This window comes from Ixodes scapularis, unplaced genomic scaffold, assembly GCF_016920785.2.
Source record: "Ixodes scapularis isolate PalLabHiFi unplaced genomic scaffold, ASM1692078v2 PGA_scaffold0__279_contigs__length_252992795, whole genome shotgun sequence".
NCBI lineage: Eukaryota > Metazoa > Arthropoda > Arachnida > Ixodida > Ixodidae > Ixodes > Ixodes scapularis.
The window spans coordinates 5265106-5290877 of NW_024609835.1; the positions used below are offsets into that span (position 1 = coordinate 5265106).

A 25772-nucleotide genomic window follows, 5' to 3' on the forward strand; every position below is an offset into this window, starting at 1 on the left:
TGTAATTAAAAACATATCTACAATGGATTTTTTTTTTTTTTTTGCCGTTCCGCTGGTTTTTGTACGGTCATCACCTCAAACTGTCACGTCGTCAGAATGGGAAGGAAAAAGAAGCGCACTGAAGATTATGCCCGCGAATTCCGCGATATTGAGGTTTGCCCTGACGGAAGTTGTGGCGAAGACCACACATGTATATGTGTAGCCATAGCCTCCTCTATACGGAGAAAGCCTGGCACATCGACGACGGAACAATAGGGCGCGCGGCCGCAGGAAAAAGGAGAGGAGGAGCGCGCCGAACGGTGACCAATATGGTAGCGCAGAGCAGAAAAGGCAGACCTAGACAGCGAGCGCTTGGGTCATGAGCGGCCGCTCCCCGAACCACGCTTGTTTTTGTGTTTTCGTCACCGTCGTTTTCGTACTCCGGGAGAAACGGGCGCGGCGATTCGAAAGGGCACGGGAGAAACGGGAAAGGGTGGACGTTGAGTTTCTCCTCTCCACGATAGCGACAAGAAAAGAGAGAGAAAAAGAAAAGATTGTTTCTGCGTTTGGCCGCTCGCTCTTTTGTGGCGCTAGCAGCAAAGGTTCTCTCCGCTCCCGTTTCTCCACCCCTCCTTTCCCATTTACGGCGGCCGTCTTTTCACGCGACGCGCCAGGCTTTCTCCGTATAGAGGAGGCTATGGTGTAGCTATTCTTTGAGTGATCGCAAATATCGCAGCTAAAAGGATCATCGGATCCGGTGTCCGATGGTGTTTTTTTCATACTCACCGAAAGAAACGGTAAACTTTTTGGAAATAAATATACAACGAAAAAAACCGAAACTTGCATTTTAAAATAAACACCGAAAAAAGTATGCCGAATTTCGAAAAAATAAAAACCGAAAACGCGGAACCCTAGTTATATTTTGCCACACAGATCAGAAGGTTAGAGCGCAAGCGAGCTGGTGATGACTGAACATTATTGACTAGAATCCAGAGACTGGGACGAGAAGGGACGGACAAACATTCTGTGTACGCTGCCACGCTAATACGGCAAAGTGGCAACTTTTGGGGGGTTCTTTTGTTCACGTGTTGTGTTTTAGCTTTTCTAAAGAAATCTTGACCGATTCCACACCTTCAGCATGAACGCGAGTCTCAGCCGAACGCTCACGCTGCACTGGCGTTCAACCGAATCAACCTGCGCCCTACGCCATATCACGGTGAACGGCGCGCGAGGATTTCTCCACTTGCTGGTTCAGAGTTTGAGTCCGGCCTGCTGGGTTACGACCCGCTTACAACGAGGTGGTTGCCATGGCGACCTAGGTGGACTAGGGGACTTGCATTTCAGATCAGTTCTTTCTTTGATCAAACTATACGCCTATGTTTGACTGCAAAAAAAAAAAAAAAAAAGAAAAAAAAAAGCACCGTTAATTTTTCTTACAACAAAATCTTGTGAGAATTACTTTCTCGCAGCGTGTGGACTACGCACGCGTAAAACTTTTTGTTCCTTAGGTGACAACGAGCATAAAATATACCGTGGCACGAGACTTCACTCACAGTGTTTACCAAAAACCTTGACCCCTGGGTCGAAAGACGTGTCGAGTTGGCGCTTTCTCTGCCAAGCAGTCGTCTGCTTGACGGCGTCTGCTCCGCCGGCCGCCGTGGCCATGTGCGCGGGGTGGCGGGTCTAAAATTACCGTATACGTCGCAGCACTGACGCCGGCCGCCTCTCGCTTTTCCAGCCCTTTCGAGTGTGATAAGGAAGTGCCAGCGCGTATCGCGCCGACGGGTTCCTTCAGCTCCGCCTGTCGCGCGAAACTGTACCCTGTCAAGTAGCGAATGTTTAAGGTTTGACAAAACCCTGTAATCGCGCTTTTTATCTCCAAGTCCTTGCTCGGTCGAAAGAAGCATTAGGAAGTTTTCGTAGATGGTTTTCGCCGTTCCGCAAAGCTCTCCGGAACCCGCTACGTTACCCGGAACTCCACAGTCAAGGCTTTCAGCGCGCATGTGCAGGAGCGGCTTCTTCGTTGCCGATGGCTTAGCGGAGGGGGAAACGCGGTTTTAGAATAGCCTACCCAAAAGCTTTGCCTATCGCAAAGGCGTCGCAGCCTCTGGTCTGGGCATGCGCCGAGCCAAAACCGCGTTTTAGATTGGCGCGTGGTAACGACGCTATTTCTTAGCGAACGCAAAGCTTTCGCGTAGGCTGTTCTAAAACTCGCTATTCACTCGAGGCTGAAAGCACGGGGATGTCTCGCCGGAGCGCGTCACGTGAGGATGAACGTGAGACTTTTGCGGTGCGGAGCGATGACGTCAGCTCCCCGCCAGAGGGACGGAGCATGGAGGGAATGACCGGTACAAGCAGTTCCGGTTGGGCGGCGGGTCAGCTTGCTTTTAACGATATTTTCTCGTTAAACGTTTTGGTGTCGAGTGAAGAAAGTGATGAATTCGTCTGCTTTGGTGCCAAGAGTGGAAACTGTCAAATTTGACTTGTAACGTTGGCATTCTAGTCCGTCAGCTGCTGACATCCCTTCGTGGACTTCTCCATCGTTTGAATACTGCCTAGCGTACTGAGCCGAGGACCTTGACACAAAATAAAGTTTAAGCGAAAAATCCGCCGCAAAAAACAAGGAGAAAATGAGCGAAGAAATACGCGCAGATAGCAAATGGCTCTCTTCGAGAAACATTTGGTTCTCTCTGAGTATTTGAAACATGCCCTCAGCTCGCCATCGTTCTAAGAGCTAACCAAGCTGGCGTTCACAGAGCAGCCGAAAGTTTACTTGACTTTCTCGGAGAAATGGTGGTTTCTGCAGAGCAAGCTTTTTCTTCGAACCGGACTTATTTGCTTTTCGAGACAAATAAAGCAAAAGTAGCGCCATTCCAAGCTGGCAAGGTATGAGGAGGGTGTTCCAGGTTAGCTTCCACGGCAGGAGGCTCCTCCGAAAAACGGGTCTACGAAGAACTTGGAGAGAGTGCGAGCAAGAGAGAGAGAGAGGAAAGAAGGAGCTCCTCCTGTGCTGGATCTGCAAGAGTCGCGCTTGGGGCGGAATCGCACAGCCCGCGTGTCTGTTGGGTGGCCGCGCCGGTGCTTGGAAGTTGAAGAGTCGCTCGACGACTTCCCGCTTGGTCGTCAGAACCTCGCCATGTCCTCCCTCCGGTCGCCCGAGGGATAGCGGTGCCGCCGTCGTGCGTGACCTTCCGCGGAACCGCCACGCGGTCTGGTGCGCCGTTGAACCTCAGCTGTCTGGCCGACGTGTTACTCACACTTCATGGGTACGTAACTCTTTTGTTCATTACTTGCCCATCGTTGGTGACGCTCGTCGTTTATACGCAACCGGAAAGAGTGTTTTCCGCGTTACGTCGCTTCCTTGTTCTTAGCGCTTTCGCTATTTTTGTTTCTTCTTTGGTGTTGGCGGAAAGGATGTTGTTTTCATGTTCTTTTATTACTCTGTCTAGCGTACTGGGGTGGTGTGACTAACGCGTGCGTTCTTTGTTTTCGCGGCCTCGCGTTATATATATATATATATATATATATATATATATATAATCTTACGCATTAAATCACGCTAAGTAAGCATCTCGGAAAGTGTATACAACAATGATAACATGCTATTCTTTTTCGGTTTATCGAAATGAAGTTTCGAGCTTTGTCTGCGAAATTATTTGCTTTATAGTCTGTTGCAGCTTAATTATAGCGGGACAAGCCCCTGCAAATCTCTCAGCTCTCCATGAGCGGAGGCTTTCTCCCCTTCACTCTCTCCAGCGCTCACTCTGCTAAAGTAGAAAGAGTGGAAGGCTTTGTGGGAGGAGTTTGTTGTGCTATTCTAACCCTACAAGCTATTTTGTTTAGGTAAGACCAGCTCAAAGAATTTGGCGTACATTTATTTTGGTTAAAAAGGGGGTGCTCGGTTGTATCGCAAGTTGAAAGCCTACCTTTTCGACCGTGCGCGGACATAGCCATTCCATTCTTCGCTTTGCTCAGTCCCACGATTGTCCGCCATTCGCTATTGCCTACGCCTCCACAAACACTATTTGTTGCATTATAGCTGGAACTATTCGCTGGAGTTTTTTTTGTTTGTAACAAAATTAACTAAAATAGAAGAAGGAATCTGTTTTCAAAAACGAGGGATATGCGAACACATAATCGTTTAGTTTTTAGTTTATGCGATATCACACCAGGATTTATAGTACCTTGGGAGATCAATGAAAAAACTCCGTGCGATTACGGCCTTTAATTGGCGGCTCCCGTCGGTGCTATGCGGAAAATAATTAAGCGTGCTTATTATAACGACGATATTAGCAATAAACTGCGAAATAAATAGACCATGACGTTGATAAATACAATGATTAAAAAAAGAAAAAGACATAACCACCAGGAACACTTTGTTCGGGGCCTTGTCCTTTAGTCTCCTCCCGCTTGTTCACTGTTTTTCTACCAGTTTTTTTTAAATCGCAAGGAGCTACCAGTTAGTCCCAACTTCTACTTTGTCGGTATCAATTATTAAGCTGTCGGAAAGCAGTGTTTTAATTAGGGCAAGATAATAATACCCGCAATACAGTTAACCGTCTCGTGTATTTCTTCGGTACCCAAGAGCTCCTTTAGATCAAACTTTTAAAATCTTAATTAACACGGTACAATCGAATGTATAAAAAAGCGAGAAAAAAAAATCAACGCATGTTTTATAAATTTTTTTACGAAACACGTCGAAGCTTTTTGCCGAGTAGGCTCCGTGTTTCTGGGATTTTCATTGGACGTCAAAAAACCTAAGGTTGTCTAAAATATTCTTCAGTTCTTCGGTTGAACGTGGCGAATGTCCTTCGTTGTTTTGTCTCGTAAAGTCTCACAATATTTATATATTATTTTCCCCGGTGAATTACAATAGGTCGATTGACAAAAGGGTTTGGTGGACTTTTGCTTATATTATTGCGTTCCGTGCGCTTAAAACCACATACTTTTGTTTTTTTTTTCTATGGGTAATCATAGAGAGCCGACTATACGTCATGCGACTACATGCGAATCCTGGAGAAGCCTAGTTTCAGCATTACCGCTCCGTTACCGGAGTGATTTCGTCCGCTGATGTGCAAAATCAACCGGGGTTTGGTGCTCCACCCTCGCTTACGGCGTATTTCCACTAAGTTAAGATTTATACCAGCACCGATCTCGGACACGTAAAATAAAATAAACCTCCTCGGGCAAACATGTTCTGTTTTCTTTTACGCCCGAAGGCCTCGGCATCCAGCGCTGGGGTCCGTCTACACCTTCCTCGTCTTTGCTATTTGTGCTCTGTTCCCGGTTGTATCATGAATCAACTCGCCTGCATCGCCACTTTCATCCTAAATATTATTCCTGAACAAGAGCCAAGCTGTTCTGTTGAGGATAGCTCGGGCCACCTGAAAAACGGTTTCTCTTATGTCGGCGAGCTGGGTTGTCTGTTTGTCCGCCTTATGTGACCCCGGGCCCAAACAAAAAACGGAGAGCGGAAGCGTGCACTTTTACCGGAGAGTTTTCCCGACGCTTCCGCTTTGTCCCGGTTTTTGACGGGGGAACAAGCGGGAAGGGCCTTGGAACGCGTGCTTGTCAAAACCAGTGTTCCCAGCCAATCGCAGGAACTAGAGAAGGGGAGAGGAGTTAAAGGCGAAGCAGCAGGTGGACAGAGACATTCTCATTAACATGTCACGAGTCACATCTTTCTGACGACTGACTCGACGTCACCTGCACCTTCGCTCCCCGATGTCTCCGTCTTGCTCCGTCAAAAATCATGTCCGAACCGAAAAACGGAACGAAGCGTTCCCGTTAAATGTGCACGTTTCCCGATTTCCGTTTACGGTTTGGAGAGGACATTTTCCGAGAAGTGTGTGAGCTCTCCTCACCTAGTGGCGGAGGTTGACATGGACTCAGGAGGAAACGGGGGTCAGACGAAATATTGGAGACGGCACGCGTCGGCTTCCAGCAACCGACGCACGTTTTCGGGTGTTTGCGAGCAGTTGCCGCATGCGCAGAAACATGTGCCGCCTGCTCTCTGCGCTGCATTTCACATTGCGGTGAACCGCAGAGGACGCTACGAGCTCCCAAAGGCACTCCAGTGTTACGTGAGCGACAAAGTAACGACAACGTAGTCACGTGATGCGTTCACCGCCCTGGATTGGCTAAGATGGCCCGTAACGCCCGCTGTCCATCGTAGGCTGAAACGAAGCCGGGTTTGGGGAGCAGCGAGGACTCCCATGGTTATCTTCAGGCGGACTCTGTCGCCGACGCACTGCGCGACGAGTTTTGTGGGTTCGCGGGGTAGGCGCTTTTTACGCATTGTTTTTAGACACGCCAAGAACATGAACTGTCTGCCGCCTAATTTAATCTCTAGGACGGGAAGATTGAGTTGTTGAGCCAGCAGCCTTTCAGCTGCGAGAGTAAAGCAGAACAGCAGAACGGGCGATTGCAGACGTGCCAACTGGGTGAACCCGTAATTTAAGCGAGGGTCTATTTTATGTAATTAGTTTATTTAAAAAATAACATTTTAAAAGAAAATAAATTTTATTTTACACGTTTTCGGATTGGGTTTTTCTTTCTACGAGTATAATACAAAAAAAAAAAAAAAAAGAGGGAAAAGGGGGGGGGGGGAGCGAGGTTTTATTTGCAACTTTGGTCTCTACACCAAGAATAGTGTTTCCGACAATAGACGCAGCTCTCAGATCCGGGCCACTTTCTCCAGGCCGGGAAAGGATTCTCGCCCTTGGGATTTTACTTGGCACTTAGTCGCTTACAAAGCCTCACAGTGGGTCAAATGCACCGATGGCAATCTATCGGCCAAATTAAGGAAGTATTTTAAGAGAAATATGTATAAAAAAAAACTTCTATTGTTTTAAGAGCGACTGTATTTGCCTTGTAGTCTTGCCGAGCCCACGGGCATGCCTGACACCTCTTTGGAAATTGCTGCTTCCGATATTATGCGGTGATATAGAGTCTAATCCAGGTCCGCTGACCAAGGCCCAAAGCGAAAAACTTCTGCCGAGTATTCATGGCAATTGTAACAAAACTTGAAACTGGACAATCTGCTTTGATAAAACAAGTAAAAGAACTGAACGAAAAGCAGGCGCATACGGACAAGCTTGTAACAAGTCTATAGCCTCCCGAGTCACCAACTTAGAGGCTGATCTGGCTACGGTGAAATGGAATCCTGTGGCGGTTCAGACCGAGGGCGCCGACGCTCCTATCACGGAGTCTCATCTGAAACAATTGGAGGCACGTTGCGACGACGCAGAAAGCCGAGGACGCCGGTCTAACTTACTATATTATGGTCTTGACGATAAGGAATCAGAAGCTTGGCATTGTGCTAGACGACTTCGCCGTAGACAGGGCATATCGTCTAGGCCAATTCGACCCCTACAAACTTGGGTCCATTATTGCAAAGTTGTGCTTTTTCAAACATAAACAGGCCATTCTTTCCGCTGGTGTTGAACTGAAGGGTACTAATCTATCCGTTGGTGAAGATTTCCCGGTAAACATAAGAACTGCTAGGAGCGAACTGCTCGCGTACGTGAAACCCAAAAACTGTCGATTTAAGCTTCGATATGATAAGCTCTACGTAGATAACACCTGTTTCGTTTATGATCACGGTAACCAATGTGTAACTAACTGCCAAGGAGGAATAGCAACCCAAGAATAAAAAAATATGTTTCTTCCGCCCCTTCTGCGTCGTCATCAAAACGAACTGAAGATCCGTTCTACGCGTGTGAAAGTATATCCACCGTCCTCTCATAAGAATGATAAGGCCCTTGAGAACCGACATTCTTGCATCATCGAGTTTTCCAAGCTGAGCTTTGATTGCTTGCGTTTGCTTTTGTTTTGTTTTGTGTCTTCAGTACATATTTGTTGTGCTCAGCTCTAGCGGTTTTTACCAACTCTTTGATGACTTAGTTATATATTTACTCGGGAGCATCACTCGATATTTTAAACTTACCCTCGAAATGTCGACATCGACAAATAAGTCGCGAAAGCTCTTTGTTTGTCTCCATTGATTAGGAGCATTATCAGAAAAGTGGAGATCTTCGCTGCTCTAAAATATAGTCAGCTACTCCGTTATACTTTCACTTTGCGACTTAATTTGGACTGCGTCCTGTCAGCCAGCTGTTACAAAATGCTCGAGTGCGCAGGTCCAACTTTGCCTCAACTGAAGCAAACGAATGATGAAAAAGGTGTTTCCTTGTTTCCCATCTCACGTTCTCGCAACAAGAACTTGACGGGTACACGCAGACAAAGGCGACGGAGTTGTGCAAGTTGTCGCGGAGAGAAAAAGAAATAATTTTTTGGCGAGCGTGTCGAATTGTTTTTTCTCGAAAAAACAAGAAGCAGTAAAGAGTGAGCGAGGGAGGCAGAAAAATAAGGAGAGCGAGAGAAACAACGGGGTGAAAACGAAAGGTAAAGGTAATCCACGAAGCGGATAAAATAAGGGAGTGTATACATGAACGAGATATGATAGAGTGGTCTGAGGCGGCTGGAATACTGTTGCAATTTATGAGTTCTAAATACGCCCTTTTAGATGTCGGGAGCCGTCAAATGTTTGTCGCAGAAACTACAAAAGTTCTACTCTAATTGCAGTGACGGGAGACGAAAGTCGTCTAAATCGCGTGCCCTCTACTTTGTAAATAGAAGACGACGCATGTAGAGCTTATCGGAGGTTTTTGAGTTTTAGTCTATGTGGACACCAGACGCCCATTGGGGTTGACTAACTTCCGGCTGTATAAACATACAAACTACACATGCGTCATTCCGCTACACTGTAACGTCGCCATTCGGGAGTGCTCGGTTTGGCACGGGGTTAATAGAAGGGTTTCTGAAAAGGGTGGGCGACACAGGAGCAAACGGTCGTAACTCGGATGAAAGTCTCCCCTCACGCCCTAGTTAAAACGGGAGAAAAAAAGAAAAGAAATAAACGCAGCCCGTATTTCTTATTAGCTGGCAGTTTAACCGTGCACGCAACGCGAGCTCACTGTCACGCAACTTGTCGGGCACCATTACGGCGTTGCTTCCTGCTTGGCGGGCAACTGGGGTCGCCCACATCGCTACACCGTCAGGTCACGTCCCTCTTTTCACCCGGACCACGAATCCTTTCGGCGAGGTCTCGCTTCTGTTTACTTCGTGCCAGACAGCATCTCCAAAGAAAAAAAGGAAAAGAAAAGAGAAGGCAATTTAAAATTTTGTTGGGAAAAAAAAAAATAAAGAGAAAGAAAGTCGTAAAGTGTAGTTCAAGTATGCTTTTATTGATTGCATAGCCGTTGCACATTTCAAGCGTTTGTTTAGTCTCCGCACCGTATTCTCCGAAGAGTAGTCCGCGAACTGTTTAAAAGCTAATATTGTACGCTGTGCGGTCTATCCGCGGGTGCGGACTAACCAAAAATTTGTTTTTTTCTAGATATTTTATTACGACAAGACGTGGCGGATTTCGTGAATGACAAAGTGTCTTAATGATGATTTATGTACCATAAAAGCCTCTTTCTGATCTGATAAGGCAGGAATTTGTCGAGGAGTGCTGTGCATGAGAAGGTTTTACCTGCGGATCACGCACGAGATGCGTACAATGCACCGAGTGCGGACAGTCTGAGTAATATAAGAAATACGGCAAAATAAGACCAATTGAGAGGCGACGTCTTACGCGTAAGAAAAAAAAAAATAATAATAAAGCACACACCCATGTGCCAATGACTTCCAATCGCAAGTGCCAGTGTTCTTTCGTGTATGTGAATGTGTTTGACGGAGGGCATACACGTGAGGTGAGATATAGTTCAGATGGCCCCGTCTTGCCGTTGTGTTTGCCCGTGATGTCTCGAAGCCATAAACCTTATTCCGTGACACATCTTCTCACATCTCCGTCTCGTTCCTTTCACAACTCGTAAGTCGGCCTTTGTCGTGGCGCGAGGTTGGCAAGTCCGTCCGTTCGCCCTTCCCTTTCTCCGGACGTCAGCCCCGTCGCTCGGCCTGTCGAGGCGGCGAGAGATGTAGAACGGCCTGATCACGTGACTCCGTGTACGAGGGAGGTCGCGCGACTCCACGGAACCTTTACACGGCGTATGCAGTGCGTGCCCTAGAGTCGTGCGCGTGCCCCAGCGAACCTTACGGCAGTGTGACCGGTTGCAATCTCTCGCTTCGGCGCGCGATGTGGACGGTGCTGTCGTGAGCGTCTGCAGGCGGCGATAAGGGGATAACGATGAGTGCATTGCAACTACGTCACAACCAGCGTCAGCGTCGCGCGTCCACGGTGCTGGCAACCGAGTAAGACATGCATCCCGCGGTTCTTTGACCGCGAGGTTGTATCTAAGCGGATGTTCAATTATTTGAGAGCGCACGCGTCCGCTGGCATTTTTCTTTGTTGTGGTTGTCGTTTTGCATTTGATAGGCCGTAGCTGCATATGTCTGCAACTTCCTAGAGTTGACTATTTCTCGGTCGGAGATGGTTTGCTTTAAATGCCTATTTTAAATGACGAGCGACTGTATTTCTAGGCTCGAGTGGTAACCCGGGAGAGATTTCCGGAAAAAGGGTAACCCATTTTCTGGATTTTAGGGTTACGGCTGTTCTTAGCCAAGGAAGTGTGCCTAAACTATCAGGTGTCAGTTTTTTGTTTTTTCGATGCCTTCGTGTAGCTTTCTAGATATCTATCTCAAAGGTTTGTTTGGGTGTGTATGGCGAAACCGAAGCAACCGGCTCGAGCATGGTGGTTACCCTTGTGAAGAGCCATCGTGACTCAAAGTTCGTACCACGGTAGCGTAAAATGTATACGACTGGATTAGTCACAAGAGCAGTTCCGACCAGTCCGGTAAGATGATTCTGCTGTTTTACTGCTTTGCTTTATAGATATTAGAGCCACTAAATGAGCTGCGCTATAGAGTATCGACACTCTGTTCCTCGGCATTGTAATGGGCACCGCCATTTTGGCGCTTGTGCAGAGCAGAGGCAACTGCCGATCGTCATGATTCAAAAATGCGACTTCCTGCCTCAGCATTAAAGAAGCTGATGCAATATTACTTTGCTCTGTCGCGGACTGTTTAAACATTTGTAGGGGACGGAAAACCTTTTCCTGGGATTTCAAATAAAGCTTCATATAACTGGCGACCATGATTCTAAGCAACGATATGGGCAAGTGTCATTACTCTTAAGCGTAGTTTATTTAGTGGCACTAGGATATCAGACATGTGTAGCAAATACACACGTTTACACTGTTTACAAAAATCCCAGTCGACACGTGCTAAATCACAGTCCAGCCAGCGCTCGCTCGCAGTTCCGGCCAGGCAGAAAGCGCGCGCGCATGACATACAAGCGCAGCAATGAACGCGCCGTCATACGTTTTTATGGAAAGGTGTATAAATACACATTCGTAATGTTGCTTGCCAAAAAGCTGGTTCACCACGATGAACGCAGAGGCTCAGCGCAGGCTTAAAATAAGCCTCGAATTATCTTCAGAGAAAAACTACAATTTTGGTTGTGTGCAACATGGGGGATTGGTGGCCGGGTGGGCTGGCAGAAACCAGCTCGGAGCACGTGGAGCGAAAGCATCGCGTTGCAAAACCAAGGGATCTTGGGCTCAATTCCCATCCCTGCCCGTTTCGGTCTGGATGAGCATCGTACCGGCGTGCGGTCACTACTGCGTGGTGCACGTTAAAGACCCCAGGCTAGCGGTCGTACTGCACTGGCTAAATAGCTCATCTACAGCTGAGAGACAATTTTCGCCCGTTGGGGCCGTTGGGGCTAACTAACTTCCGGCTGTATAAACATACACACAACATAATTGGGGTGTGCAATGCACGTTGCAGAAGCGTTGTGGAAGTTAATCGTAAGCTTGCGCTGAGCAGGAACTTACTGTACTCCATTCACCCTTAAGCTGATGCTGCAGTCAATGCCACAAGCAGGAGAGCTCGAGGTCACTGCTTTGAAGGGTTCTTCCGCAGAACGAGTTCTCGTTCAAGAAATGCCTGTCTCAAAGCCAAAAGCGCGGGCTAGGTCACGCTTGTAACTTTGGCTGCAACAGAGTATAAACTAGGACCACCAGTGAATGCCAGCTTCGGCACCACAATACGCTTGAGCGAGCAGGAAGTAAATGATCTTCGTTCGCGATCGCCGAAGAGCACTTACAAACTGAGGCCGCCAAGAAATAGCATAACAAGCAGAAATCGTCCGCTAGACACATGGCTAAAGAGGGGCAATGTACGGCCAAATATAATATCCCCGAGCACGAATATAACATCGGGGCACAAGGTTGCTTGACAAAGAGTCAACCCGCTGAATATCTGGTGGTAGCATTTTTAATTTCGGGTTTTGGGCGGATGGCGTTTGCCATTTATTTATTTATTTATTTATTACAATACCCTCAGGGCCAAAAGGCATTACAGAGGGGGTGGGGCAACCAAAAAATGAAAAAAAAAAAGGGTACAAAAAGAGAGCAAACACAGCCGAGAATAAACATCAACAGCTCGAAACACAGCACTCTGGTCAAAAAATAAACAAAAGGACAATCACGACAAAAGGTGAGCAGATAAGGTTTTTTTAAATAAATCAATTGAAGGTATATTAACAAACGAAGCGGGAAGGTGGTTCCACTCAAGAGATGTTTTTGGAATAAACGCGTTCAAAAAGGCTGATGTGTTACAATGAGGGACACCAACTTTGAATGGATGATCAAAACGCGGAGAAATGAATGGGGGCTCAAGGAATAGTTTATCTTTCAATGACGTGTTAGAATGATAGATCTTGTAAAAGAGGCACAAGCGCGATATTTTGCGACGTAAAGAGAGGGAGGGTAGGGATAGACTGAGTTTCATGGAGGAAACGCTTGCTGTACGATGATAGTTAGAAAGTATGAAACGAACTCCGCGATTTTCATGGCTTCCAGGTTAGTTATAAGTGTCGAGTGACCGGGATCCAGACTTGTACGGTACTCATTACAAGTAATCAAATTACTTGTAATTGATTACTTTTTGAAGTAATTTTGTATTCATTTGATTACTTTTGTTTTGTAGTAATCACAAGAGTAATTTGATTACTATTGAAAGTAATGGAATTACTTGTAATCATTACTTTTTTCCTACCCCCCCCCCCCCCCCCCCCCTCGGCCAACCTAGTCACGAGACATGAGACGTCTCGACTTTATCAGCTTCTAAGCTTTTGGAATCCGAGAGAATAAAGACATTGTTGTCGAGCTCTACGAAAGGAGGTCATGCTCTTGGTCTGGACAGTTCGCAGAGTGGTTTGTTGGAACTTGGATTTCGACTCGGTCTGTCAGGTTCGGATTCTCGACGAAAGCCTTTCAGTGCGAAGTTCGATGGTTAATGTAGAATGTTTGTCTCCATTAACTCTTCATACAGTCCACCCCTCTTATATATTAAAAAAAGAACTCTAAATCCTGGTCAAAGCACCTCACACTCTTCTGCCTCCAAGATAACCAAAGGCATGTAATGTAAATGCTGAGGTGTGACTATAAATGTGAGCTCTAAGAATTCATATCCTTTGGCAGAAGTGACAGCCGCTGCCGGATCATTATCTTAGTGGGAAACTCCAGGAAAGAAAAGGCGCCACACGGAAGAAAAAGGGAGAAGCTGCTTCTTTGTACTAACTTAGAGCAATAAGCCACAAAGAGCGCAAAAGCGATATCGCCGGAGCTGGATATAGGTCACCGTAGCTCAGTGGAACTAACAGGATCTAGCGTCCTTAGCACGCACTTCAAGAAATATTCGAGCTCGCTCTACCACGCCCATGCATTATTACACCCAAAAAGCCTGAATACGGGAATCCGGAAGGGGTGGATCGAGATTATGAGTAGTCCAGCGCTTCTGTTACAACCAAGGAGGGATGAAGGCGTTCCCGGGTGAATAGCTCGGAACTTAGAAATTTTACGGCTATAAAACACGATGTTTCAGTCGTGTTTTATACAGAGATGGCTCATGCTGGGGAGGTCGGTGACGCCGTGTCTCCGTGGCCGCAGCTGGCAAGCTTGTTTGTGCTGAAGGAAAAGCGAGGTGATGGCAACTTCACATTTCAGTGTTTACTTTGTAAGCCTAAAGAAAAGCTCCTGTCTTGTTCCATGGTGACGAACTCGAACCTGCGGAAGCACGTAAAGGTATGTTTTATTAGCCGTGCATGTCCGCAGTATGTGTTTTTTTTTAAAATCTATGTATTAATCACAATCGTTCTTTTAGAATCAACACCCCGGGAATCTGGCTGACTTTGGGAACTCTTCGCGGGAACGGACGCTGCCTGAAGCTGCTTCGACGTCCACGCCGAAACAACTTACCCTCAACTTTGCAAGCGGGCGGGTGCCTCAAAAGCAGCTGGACAGCCTGATTGTGGATTTTGTTGTAGATTCCCTGCAACCTTTCTCTGTCGTCGAGGCTCCCAGTTTCGTTAAACTTGTGGATACCTTGGCCCCTGAAAACACGGTACCAACACGGAGAATGCTGATGGCGAGAATCGACGAGAGATACGAAGAGATGACGACAAGCCTGCGGAAAGCTTTCGACGAGGTTCCTTACGTCACTGTGACCGCCGACTGCTGGACATCGTTCCGACGGTAAGCCTCTTTAAGATAACATCGTGTATTCCTTGTGCGTTCTTGTCGCATATCCAGAATGTTCGTTTCAAAGATATATGCGTGGGTTTGTATTTGCTGGTCTCTGTATTTAAATATAAAAGTCTCCTCATGGAAGCTTTTTGTACGGCGTCCTCGGCACAGTGCGGCTGAAATAAATTCAATTCAATTCAATTATTCTCACTTTAAAAAAAAAACCAAGAAGGTGAGTTGTCGCGGAAACTTTTTTTTTTATTATTAAATTCGGTGATATAAAAGCGCTGATACTGCTAAAATACGTAACTAGTTTAAGAGACATAATATGACCTTAATGTTCAGACAATACCAGTATTGTCTACTGGCGATTAAGCTGGCGGGTTCTTGTTTTCGCAGTACAGTTTATACAAAATATATATATTTTTTTTTTTCGCAGGTGCAATCTGGCAGCGACTGTTTCTTGGCTCGAGCCGGCTTCCCTGAAGAGGAACTCTGCAGTACTGATCTACCAAAGAATGACGGGCAGCGTCACGCACGACAAGATTGCAGACCTTCTTCTGGAGGTTTTCAAGGAGTACGGCCTTCAAGGAAAAGTCACCAAGGTCGTGACCGACAATGGATCCAATTTTGTAAAAGCCTTCAGGTAATATTTGCCGCATACAGTAATAGCGGCCTGTTATTTATTGATCAAAATTACTCATAGAATTGCAAAAGCGCTTGCTTAGCACATCAGAACAATTCCACGCATATACCTGATCATGACAAGAAGCAGACCCACTTTGTGAATCCAATATAGCGTTCAAATTCCACCAGCAAAGTGTATCCGCTTGTTGTCGTGGTTCAAACGTTCAAAAAGTAAACGCAGGTTGTTCTTTTAGGTAACTATTATTTTCTTCATTTATAACACAGGGTGTTTGGCGAGCCTGTTCAGCCTGACGATCTAGAGCCTTCGGAGCAGGACGATGAAGGCCTGGAGTTCGTGGAGGTAGCACCCCTGCTTGAAAACGTGGACGAAGGAGAGGCCCGACTCCCCCCTCACCATAGATGTGCTGCGCACACCCTAAATTTGGCGGCTACGACCGACACCGGAGCAGCGGAGCGTCACGAAATCTTTTCGAGACCTGTTCGCTCCGTTTTGCGGACATGCCGCGCCTTGTGGAATAAGCAGGGACAGTCGGCGGTTGCTGCCTAAACCATCCGACGCTTCTGTGGGAAGGCATTAATAAGGCCCGTAGCAACGCGGTGGAACTCTCTCTACGATGCGCTAGAGTGCGTGCACAAGTTGGATGCTGAGGGCAAAGACTTCGACGGGTTATGCAGGACCTTACAAGTTCCTCCCTTCCAGCGTCCACGTGACCTACTCTTCATAGAAGAGTACTGTAAGGTGAGAGTGCCATATCTGTTATTTCTACGTTTCACAAAAGGAGGTTGAATTTATGACGAGGGATCTTCGTATCAATACCGTAAACAAAACATCCGTACTGTTAACCTTCCCCTCTATTGCATTTGCAGGTCATGAAGCCCCTCGCCTGTGCGATTGACGTGGTTCAAAGAGAAGAACACATGTTCATGGGGTACCTGCTGCCAACGATCACGGTACTCCAGCAGCGGCTCAGCCATCTTCTCCAGGCGGGCCTAGCTTTCTCCGCGCCGCTTGTGAATGCTCTACTTGATGGAATCTAGAACCGGTAAGTTTCTGAAGAAGCATAATCTGCTTCCACTTTTTGCGGGACGGAACTGTGTTAACCTATCAGATGCGATACTTTCTATTTACAGGTTTGGTCCCCTGATCAACGACCGGGAGCTGTTGCTAGCAGCCATTGCGCTCCCCCGGTTTAAAGTCGGCTGGGTTCTTGGCGAAGCCAAGCGGCAGGAGCTAGCTCAGCTGCTAACGGACGAGCTGAACCGCCCATGCTACGGAGGATCGCCCACCGGCGGACAGGAACCTCCCGCTGACTGCGGGTTCCCCTGTTGACGATTTCTTCGCTTTTTCGGCGCCAAGATCGACCCGGGACAGTGGGGAAGTCTCACGCTACCTCAGCTTTCCGGACAGTTCGACGGAAATGCTGAAGGAGTACCCACGCCTACAAAAAGTGTTCATTAGGTTTAACACTGCCCTGCCATCTAGCGCGCCTGTGGAGAGGGTGTTTAGCGTAGCAGCGGACATCCTGACCCGAAAACGCGGGAAAATGAGCGACTGCAACTTCGAGCGCCAGCTTCTGCTTAAATTAAACAAGACACAAGAAGTGTCTGTTGCATCTAAAATGAATTAAACGTCTCCCTAATATACACGTGCCTTTGTCTTCATATGATGTGCCTCAAAGTAGCTGATTTTTATTCCGTTTCTCATTGTTCCAAGTGCTCACGGTGCGAAGCTTCGTGAGCACTCGGAAAAGTAACGAAAAAGTAATCGGAAAAGTAACGATTACTTTTTCAAGTAATGCCCAATTACTTTTTCTGGAAAGTAATCTAGTAATCTAATTGAATACTTTTAAACCAAGAGTAATTGTAAATGTAATCGATTACTTTTTTCGAGTAACGTGTACAAGACTGCCGGGATCCCAGATTGCAGCAGCGTATTCTAATTTTGACCGGACCAGGGAGTTATAAAGCAGTAATTTAAAAGAAACGGGGGCCAGTGTAAAATTTCTTTTTAGAAAACCGAGCATAGAGTTAGCGTTAGCAATAATGTGGTCAATGTGGGTTTTCCATGACATGTTATAGGTAATATGGACACCCAGGTATTTGTAACAGGTCACAGACTGAAGTTGAGTGTTACAAATTGAGAGAGGTGGAAGAACCGTGTGACGACGAGAAACTCTCATAGACTTGCACTTGTTAATGTTAAGGGACATCTGCCACAATTCACACCATTGGGATACAGCACACAAATCATTTTGGAGGAGGAGTAAATCGGATTCATTAGTAACTTCACGATATATCACACAGTCGTCGGCAAATAAGCTAATAGAAGAGGATACACACGTAGGTAAGTCGTTAATGTAAATAAGAAACAATAAGGGCCCCAGAACGGACCATTAGTGTAATGTTTGGCAGTGCTCACATTTACTCTTCGTAAATCAATATCAGTCATTTATTTTGGTTCGACTTTTGACTATAATTACTCCTTGTTATATATTTAGGTACTCTGATTGCATTTCTTGTGAGCTGCTGAGCTTGGTACGCATCTTTCGCACTCGAGTTGCGAGGAGCTTGAAAAAATAGCCGCGCCGCGTTTTTAAATTTGACAACGCAAGCCCGTTCAGAGAAACTGCGGTGCGGCCAATGGAACCAACGAAGACCAGATCTCCCCCGTTGGAACCTGACCCCAGAGGCGACTTCCGTGCCGTCCCTTGCTTAGTAACGGGTTGCGACACAACGACAACAACTCTCGAAGGCGCACGGGCTTATCTCCACTCGAACCCTTAATTTAGGACGAGGCCTCTCTTCGTGTCGTCTACGCCAAGGCTATGCTGATAGCGTCTGCAATTTGACTATAGGCGGTAGCCGATGGCCACCGTTGCCGCGCGATCGTTACTGCTTGTGCTACACACCAACTAATGTTTACAAACAAACCGGAGCGCCAGCCGACGCCACCGGCGCCGCGCACGCGCGATGGAGTGTGGGCAGAAAGCTCGCCGTCTTCCGTAAACAAACCGTTGAAATGCGATGTCGTCGGCGTCGATGTGAGTCCCCGTGCTCTTTTTCACGTTGGAATGGTCGATTCTACGTCTTTCTGGCCATGTCTGACTACTTGAGCTACCTCAGAGAAATTAATGAAGCTCGTAACTTCGCGTGAATAATGTGACATGCGGCGATTCCTTCCGCGTGGACGCCGCAGAATGGACGTTAAAGCCTAATTCGAACGCTGAGATTCTGCTCGCTATTTTCAGTCATGACGTCGCTCGGGCTGCAAAAGCGTGAACCGTAGCTGAAATGTTGACGTCAATACTTAAAATCGCAAGCAGAATAGGACTAAGTGAATCAGGCATAACAAGTCGGTGATGGCCACTTGTAACAATTATCAACATATGTTTGTATCTACTGTTTACACGGAACCTATTTATTTTAACCAACCTTCAAACTTAAAAAGTCGTTCGAGTCCGGCACCTACTTCTTATCGCTATGCCCGGACGTTTGATTTACGGGCCGCTGTCGTTTGAATCAGCAGACGACAACAAGCAGAAGCGTTTGAGAGCAGACGACAGTTCGAACGATCAGACGGCCGTTGGAACTGAAGACGCACTGAACGTAGTCGGCAGATGGTCCGTACAAATTTGCGGTTTTCCCGCGTTCATGTTGGAACAAAACAAATAAATCTGACGACCACAAGTATCCAAGAATTCAACCCAAAGTGCATCCTGCAAGAGCAGTCATGGTCCGACGGCCTCTGGTTTTCCTTTTTCGTGGCCCCATCCACGTTCTCGGACGAACCGAGCAGGCAGAAAACAGATGAAAACTTACCTTCAAACTTTTCCCGACTCTTCTGGCACAGTCCTAGTCGGGGTGTTTTGACAAAAAGGCAGGCTTTTGTCTGGTTTCTTCGAAAACAACGCAGCTATGCACGTCTCGCAAGGACAGACACAAATCTCCAAACACAGCTAGGTGACTGGTGCGCGACCGAAAAAATCCGCCTGGTCCGGGTATCGAACCCGGGACCTCTCCATTACAGGTGGAGCGCTCTACCAATTTTCGGTCGCGCACCAGTCACCTAGCTGTGTTTGGAGATTTGTGTTTGTCCTTTGTCCCTCTTGTTCCCCTTCTCCAGGGATTATTTTCATCATTACTGTCCAGCTCGCTTGCACCTTTGCATTTAATTGCATTATAATCATAACCTTAAATTGCAAGCTTCGCCCTTGTTGGTGTTAGACTGGTGGCGGCTGATAAAACCCGTTTGCTCTACTGATGTCTAACCCCTGGTTAGCTAAATTGGTAGAGCGCTCCACCTGTAATGGAGAGGTCCCGGGTTCGATACCCGGACCAGGCGGATTTTTTCGGTCGCGCACCAGTCACCTGGCTGTGTTTGGAGATTTGTGTTTGTCCTTTGTCCCTCTTCTTCCCCTTCTCCAGGGATTATTTTCATCATTACTGTCCAGCTCGCTTGCACCTTTGCATTTAATTGCATTATAATAAAAAAAAGGGAGACGTTTTATTGGTTCGGCGAGTGCGTAGCTCTCACCGCGCTGTCAGCTTAGGCGAGCTTCCACAGCACTCCTGCACCGCGCGTTGCAGCGCAAGCTCACGCTCTCAACCGGACGGAAAAGACCTTGGTTAGTTTCTAACCTTGTTTGCAGGAACGACCAAGGATTTTATACAGGTTATATATACAGGTGGGCGTAGATGTCCGTAATCCTGACCCCCGGGGATAGTCAAAAAGCACTGCTTCGAAACAAAAACTTCCGAGGGATGCCCGAATATTTGTTATATCCCATCTCCATTTAAAAGGTTACAAGCACTCACTTACGTTTACTCAAATTAAAAAAAAGTAAATATGAGGGATGAATTGGAAGCGCTATATTTCTGAGGGAAATAGCTGGCGAACAATGAGCCGCATGCATATTGAGCTTAAAATAATAATGCCGAATCTGGCTCGAGCATTTGCTTCTAATTTCGGAGACTTTGTGTGCTACCGTGGACAATAGCGCCTGCACAATATAATCTGCTTCAATTGAAGGGTAGCAGCTTCACCTGTTTGTGCTTGACCTTTAGAATTACGCACTCAAAAGATGGAGGCTTACGCAATATTGACAAAAATAAACCACTTTGTTTAAAAAAGAACGTTTACAAAGTTACAAAATGGCTTTCTACACAAAAAACAATACCGAAACTTTTTTTTTTTTACTCATTGAAATTTTTAGAACTGTAATTTCCCTAGCCCAGAAAAAAAAAATCCATTAAAACTGAGCTTTCATATTTTCTCAAAATAATTTAATTTGAGAGCGAACTTCTCTCGGTAGTCCAATTTGGCTTAACAAGCTCTGGACCTCGTTTTACGGTAACAAAGGTCGTGAAACATTTTTTTTTTGGACTTAGACATTTAGAAATAAAGGCACCTAATTTTAGTTTATGTGATGACGGGTGATTGTGACTTCTCTTAGCCGTAGGAGTGAGGGTCTGCGACATTGCGGCATTCTAGTCCACGTCACCAATGCATTCGTTAATTCGCACTTCTAGCTTGGGTTGTCTGATGTCTCCAGTTGCGTGGGAAGATTCATAGGAAGAGTCCCTAAGCCCCTCAACGGTCAAACGTTTTAAATAAAAAAAAAACTGTTATACACTAGCCAAAAGTTAATTTTTTGGTGGCATGGCAAATATCGGGTCAACAAAACAGATCTGGGCAACGTTTCGGCCGTAACCTCATGTATCAGCAGACTCTCCCTCCCCCCGCCAACCGAGTGCCTACTCCCCTCCTAAGCCTTGCCCATATATCCGCCCCTAGCGTAAGTCCGGGACCTAAACAAGAACAAAGCATGATGCACTGCGTCTTTACGAACAATTCCCTTTTCTAGATCTGACCAAGAAAACACAAATAACATCAACAACAAAGACATTGCATTAAAATGTCCGTCATAGGCCATAGTTGTTTTAATCCTGGGGATACAATTGAATTACTGAGGGCCCGCGAATCAAATGTCGCGACCAACTGCGACCTGTTGCTTCATGCCCATCCTTCACTTATTTCTTTCCATCTTGTGCCTTTAATTTTTACCGCTGGTAGATTGGAGAAAGCACTTAAAAGGACACTGACAAAGTACTTATGCAGGCCGATGTTTTTATTTGAACAAGATCTATCAGAGCCCCACTACACAGAATACAATTCGCGGCTCGAAATTCGCATTCTTTTCGCCCGAAAACTGCCGGTCGAGAATTAAATGGTTTCAGGCGCTCTCACTCTCTTTTCCACGGCCACGTGCCGTCCACACTGATGCGTACCAAAGATATTCAAAGTTGTGGGTAATCTAAGGAGCACATTCAGTATTAAAAATAGAAACCAATATGAATCCCATCTCTTTGTGGCTTCCAAGGAGCTGCAAATACGTTGATTGAGAAAAATTGCTGCACAGAATACAGGAGGAAGTTGTACACGTCATTCTCAATATGGCGACGTACGGCGGGCTGGACGACGCGATGTCGGCGCGCGACGTACCAACGTTGCGACGGACGTGGGACCGCTACATCGGAACTGTAGTTCGTGGTACAGGCCGATCGATCTTCAGGCACAGAACAGCGAGGGGAAGAGATATAATGCGAAACAATCGCACGACAAACGGTTCAAGCAATGTCCTTGTTGTCGCTGTCTGCTTCACACGCCCAAAAAGCGAAAGAGCGGGAAAAAAAATGGGTAGGGAGCGATAGCCACGTGACTTCCGGCAACTCTCTCTTCCAAGCCTCCGTGTACATGTTCGGTTTCGGTTTCGAGCAGTTGCGTTTTTTTTACTTTATTAAATATATACGTGATCCTGTAGCAAAATATAGATTGTGTAGTCTTCTGATGCTATACTAAATCGCCTAACAATTTTTGAGGGGGTGTGTCAGTGTTTTTATGGATGATTCTGCGAGCGTTTTGTTATATTTTTACTAAGCATTAATCGACGGCGCCTGTTCTTCTATGCTTACCCTATCCTCTTAAAGGTGACCAGTAAATCAATCACGTACCCTAGCGTGGATGTACCAGAATCTCGAGGATAGCTATCTTTGGCTATAAAATATTCAGAAAATGTAATCATAACCACGGGGCAAAGAAATAAAGCCACTGACACTGCACTCTATCTTAGTTTTCCTCACGATGCCCAAAACAACGCGTGGTAGGCTTGAGAAGTTACGGGCGTTTGCGGTATGGTGCAAGGTGGGTGGAGTGACTCTCAAGTGAGAGTCTCACTCCACCCACCTTGCATGTTGGGTGGAGTGAGAGCCGAGGTGGCTGTTGTAAACGACAATGTTTACACAATCGCGCCACTGCTCATTGAGGCTGTCTGCTACATGAACTGAAAGACTAAAAATGTACTCCACAGTACCATATTTTATATTTCGACTGTCGCGACACCATCGATGCAACCTGGTACATTGAGTAACGGACATCAGAAATGCACCGCGTTTCGTTGCTGCCGCACAGCGCTCATTACACGACACTGATCGAGCATGAAATATTGAGTTCTAAAATTATATAAGGTTGTGTGCTGTTAATACGATTTTATATAGTAGCCCGCGATAACGTCTGCATCGTCTTGCAAGCTTACATCTTGTTTGTGCTTCTTTAGTGAAGAACCTTGATAGACAAAAAAAATGTTCTAAAAAAATCAATAAAGCATCGCTCACATAAAACCGAAAGAATAAAACACGCAAGACAAGCACAGGACAACCACGTGGTTGTCCTGTGCTTGTCCTCTCTGTTTTATTCTTTCAATTTTATGTATTCATATTGAACTCGCTCGCCTTTAGCAGCATCACTTGCCGTCGTTTTTTGTTAGATATCCGGCTGTTAATTTCGTCAGACACCTACACACTCTTCTCTCGAGCCGCCGCTGCTTCGAACCGCCACTCCTTCGCATGAGTGTTCACTGCATTACTCATATCCGGCCTTTTTACGGCCGGATAGCCGCTTCTTTGCTTATATTTTAGTCGAGCTGCAACTCGGTATTTTATGGTGATGCTCGAAGAAAGTACAGCACTTTATAACTTTGTATATTTGTTGCCAGAAGAGTTTTTTTGCCTCTTTAAATGATACACTTTGAAGGCAAAGGCAATAAATAAGGTCAGAAGAAGCGAGGGAGGTTTCACGCAGCTTGGAAACGTAAGGGATTCCTTTACGGATCATGTAAATGAGCAAACCAAATTGAAAAGCAAAAAAACAAAAAGATTGTTAGATAGCATCTACAGCAGGCTGCTGTTTTCAAAGCGAGAGGCTTTGAAGGCTGCGCAGCTGGGGATTTTGAGCCACGTGAAGCGGCGATGGAGGGTACATGTGCGTTGCGTCAAACGTCAATCTTTGGCCTTCACGAAGTTGTCTTTCGTCGCTGTGGCTCATGCTGTGGCTCCACCCGTGTTGGATGAGGCCTGTAGAGTTCGCGCTTCCGTTTAAATACATACAAAAACTCGAAAAGAAGCCTCTTCGAAGCTTTGGAGTAGCATCCGACGTTTTTGAAAAGAGACCTTATAGCTTAGTTCTTCGGCACTCTTAATAAAGTGCGTCTCTAAGCGGCTTCCACTTTGAGGCGCTCAGTAGGAGGGTAGTTTTTAATTTCTCCGTACCAGATTGACCTTTTTCGTTTTTTTTTTTTGTTTAGACACGTAAAGGAATTGTGGTGGAATTTATCTAATTATTGCTTGCACTTAATTTGCCATTGGATTATGATATAATTACGAAAATAATTTGTTTTCTAGATGGCGTTATAACTATAGTCGGTGACAGGTTAAGAGCAAAGTTGAAGCTCCTCCCACCTCTCTCCACTTTAGCAGAGCGAACGCTGGAGAGGAGGTCACCTCCCTTCCAAAGTTTGCCCTGCTAAAATGGAAATAGTTGGGAGGAGTTTCCAATTTACCTTTAATCTGTCACCGATTATATAATACCCTCAATTGATTTCAATAACATAATAAATCTACATTTCAAGAGCGAAGGATCGTGATTGTAATCGCTCGTTAATTTTCGGTAACGCGCGCAAGACGGGTTTTTGGAAATGCGAAATTGCGTAATGCTACACATGGCTTGCCCGTGACGTTATCAAGTCATGCTGGGTGTCATTCATAGTGTCCTTGCCAGGGAAAACAAATTCTATTGTTTTAAACGCATGTTTCTGAAGGTACGCGCTCAGTTGCAAGGACACTGCATGCTATCTGTGGAACGCAGAGAGCGTTAAAGGGTAGTAAAGTATTTTACGCAAACTGAAAAGTATTTCCCCTGGTTGAATTTGCAATCTAAGTAAATTGAAACTTGAATATTGGTAACTACTATCTTTGTCGCTGTCGGCAAGTGAATGGTTACGGTTGACTTAGGAGTTCCGTTGGTTTTTTTGACGTTTGTAGAGCCTGGTCATGTGTGTGATGTGGTGCTAAGCAGATTCAGCGAATATGTCCGAGCTATATTCTATGCTCTCATTTCAGCGTCATGGCTGCAAGAGGACTACACCGGTGGCCTTCCAAACTTGGATTATACCTCCTCTTTGCCAGCTGTGTGCTCGTATTCTTTCTATTCAAGTCGTACCGACCAACTAAGCTGAACAGCAGTGAGCATTCTCCTCTCGCGCACAACTTCGTCGACTCTTTAGTCGATGACAAGCAAGACTACGCAAGGTCAGCGGCAGAAAACCCTCATGTGTACCCCTTCATCATCGACGCGTCGCACGTATGCAACAGTTTCGAAAACGTACCCACCCTGATCGTGTTCGTCACCAGCGCCCCTGCGCACAAGTCGGAGCGTGAGGCCATCCGCAACACTTGGGGCCTCCACTCCTACCTGAATCACCGCAGCACCAAGGTGCTGTTCCTCCTCGGCCGCTCCAGCAAGGACACCGAGATCAAGGCCGAATCTCAGGTTCACAATGACATTATCCAGGGCGACTTTGTGGACAGCTACGACAACCTGACCCTCAAGTCGGTCATGATGCTCCAGTGGACGCAGTCCTTCTGCCCTAGCGTGGACCACGTCATGAAGACCGACGACGACGTCTACGTGAATCTGGACAACTTGTTGCCGCATCTGGCGCGTTCCATGGGCGACCGTCGCCGCTGGATCCAGGGGTGCATCAAGAGACACGTCGGTGCACCCGTCAAGTTCGTGGACGGCAAGGCTGTGGGGCCCGTAGACGACAGGACGCTCCCTAAAGCGCATCCTGACTTTGTGGCGGGTGCGGGTTACGTGATTTCAGGGGACCTGGTCCCGGACCTTCTGGCGGCTTCGGCGAACGTTCGATGGATGCCAATCGAAGATGTGTTCGTGACGGCCAAGTGCGCCGCTCTGGCTCACGTCGAGCCCGAGACGGACGATCGGTTCAGCTGCGGACGTGGGCTGAGGGAACCGTGTGAGATGAAACACATGTTCACCGGTCATCAGGTCGATCCCCAATTGATGAGGACGGTGTGGGATGCTATGCTTGTCGGTTGTCGCTAGAACTATGGGTGGCCCTTTTCGCCTTAGAGTAATCCCGGCAACTTCGCGAGATCTGAGCACAATCCCAGCCTCTTTGTTATAACTTGTCTAAGAGTACTGTGATTGGGTAAACGTGATATAATAAAACGGCAAGCTCCGTAGTTCCACTATGA

General features: G+C 46.6%; 2 protein-coding genes across 3 annotated transcripts; both read left to right on the forward strand.

The window, feature by feature from the left end:
• Positions 1-3033: 3033 nt before the first annotated feature.
• LOC8028542 (beta-1,3-galactosyltransferase 1) lies at positions 3034-25772 on the forward strand. Of its 2 annotated transcripts, none has more exons than XM_040502106.2 (2): positions 3034-3245; positions 24615-25772. In XM_040502106.2, exon 2 carries the CDS (start codon positions 24619-24621, stop codon positions 25618-25620), a length of 1002 nt encoding a protein of 333 aa, XP_040358040.2. In that variant the 5' UTR covers positions 3034-3245; positions 24615-24618; the 3' UTR covers positions 25621-25772. The 2 variants fall into 2 exon arrangements, with proteins under 2 accessions (XP_040358040.2, XP_029824004.3); XM_029968144.4 differs by lacking the exon at positions 3034-3245 and adding an exon at positions 10023-10236.
• LOC121833827 lies at positions 10257-16792 on the forward strand. The gene is made up of 7 exons (XM_042287568.1): positions 10257-10778; positions 13995-14072; positions 14152-14522; positions 14953-15159; positions 15426-15900; positions 16029-16204; positions 16293-16792. The coding sequence occupies exons 1-5, from the start codon at positions 10734-10736 to the stop codon at positions 15706-15708; spliced, it is 984 nt and encodes a 327-aa protein (XP_042143502.1). The 5' UTR covers positions 10257-10733; the 3' UTR covers positions 15709-15900; positions 16029-16204; positions 16293-16792.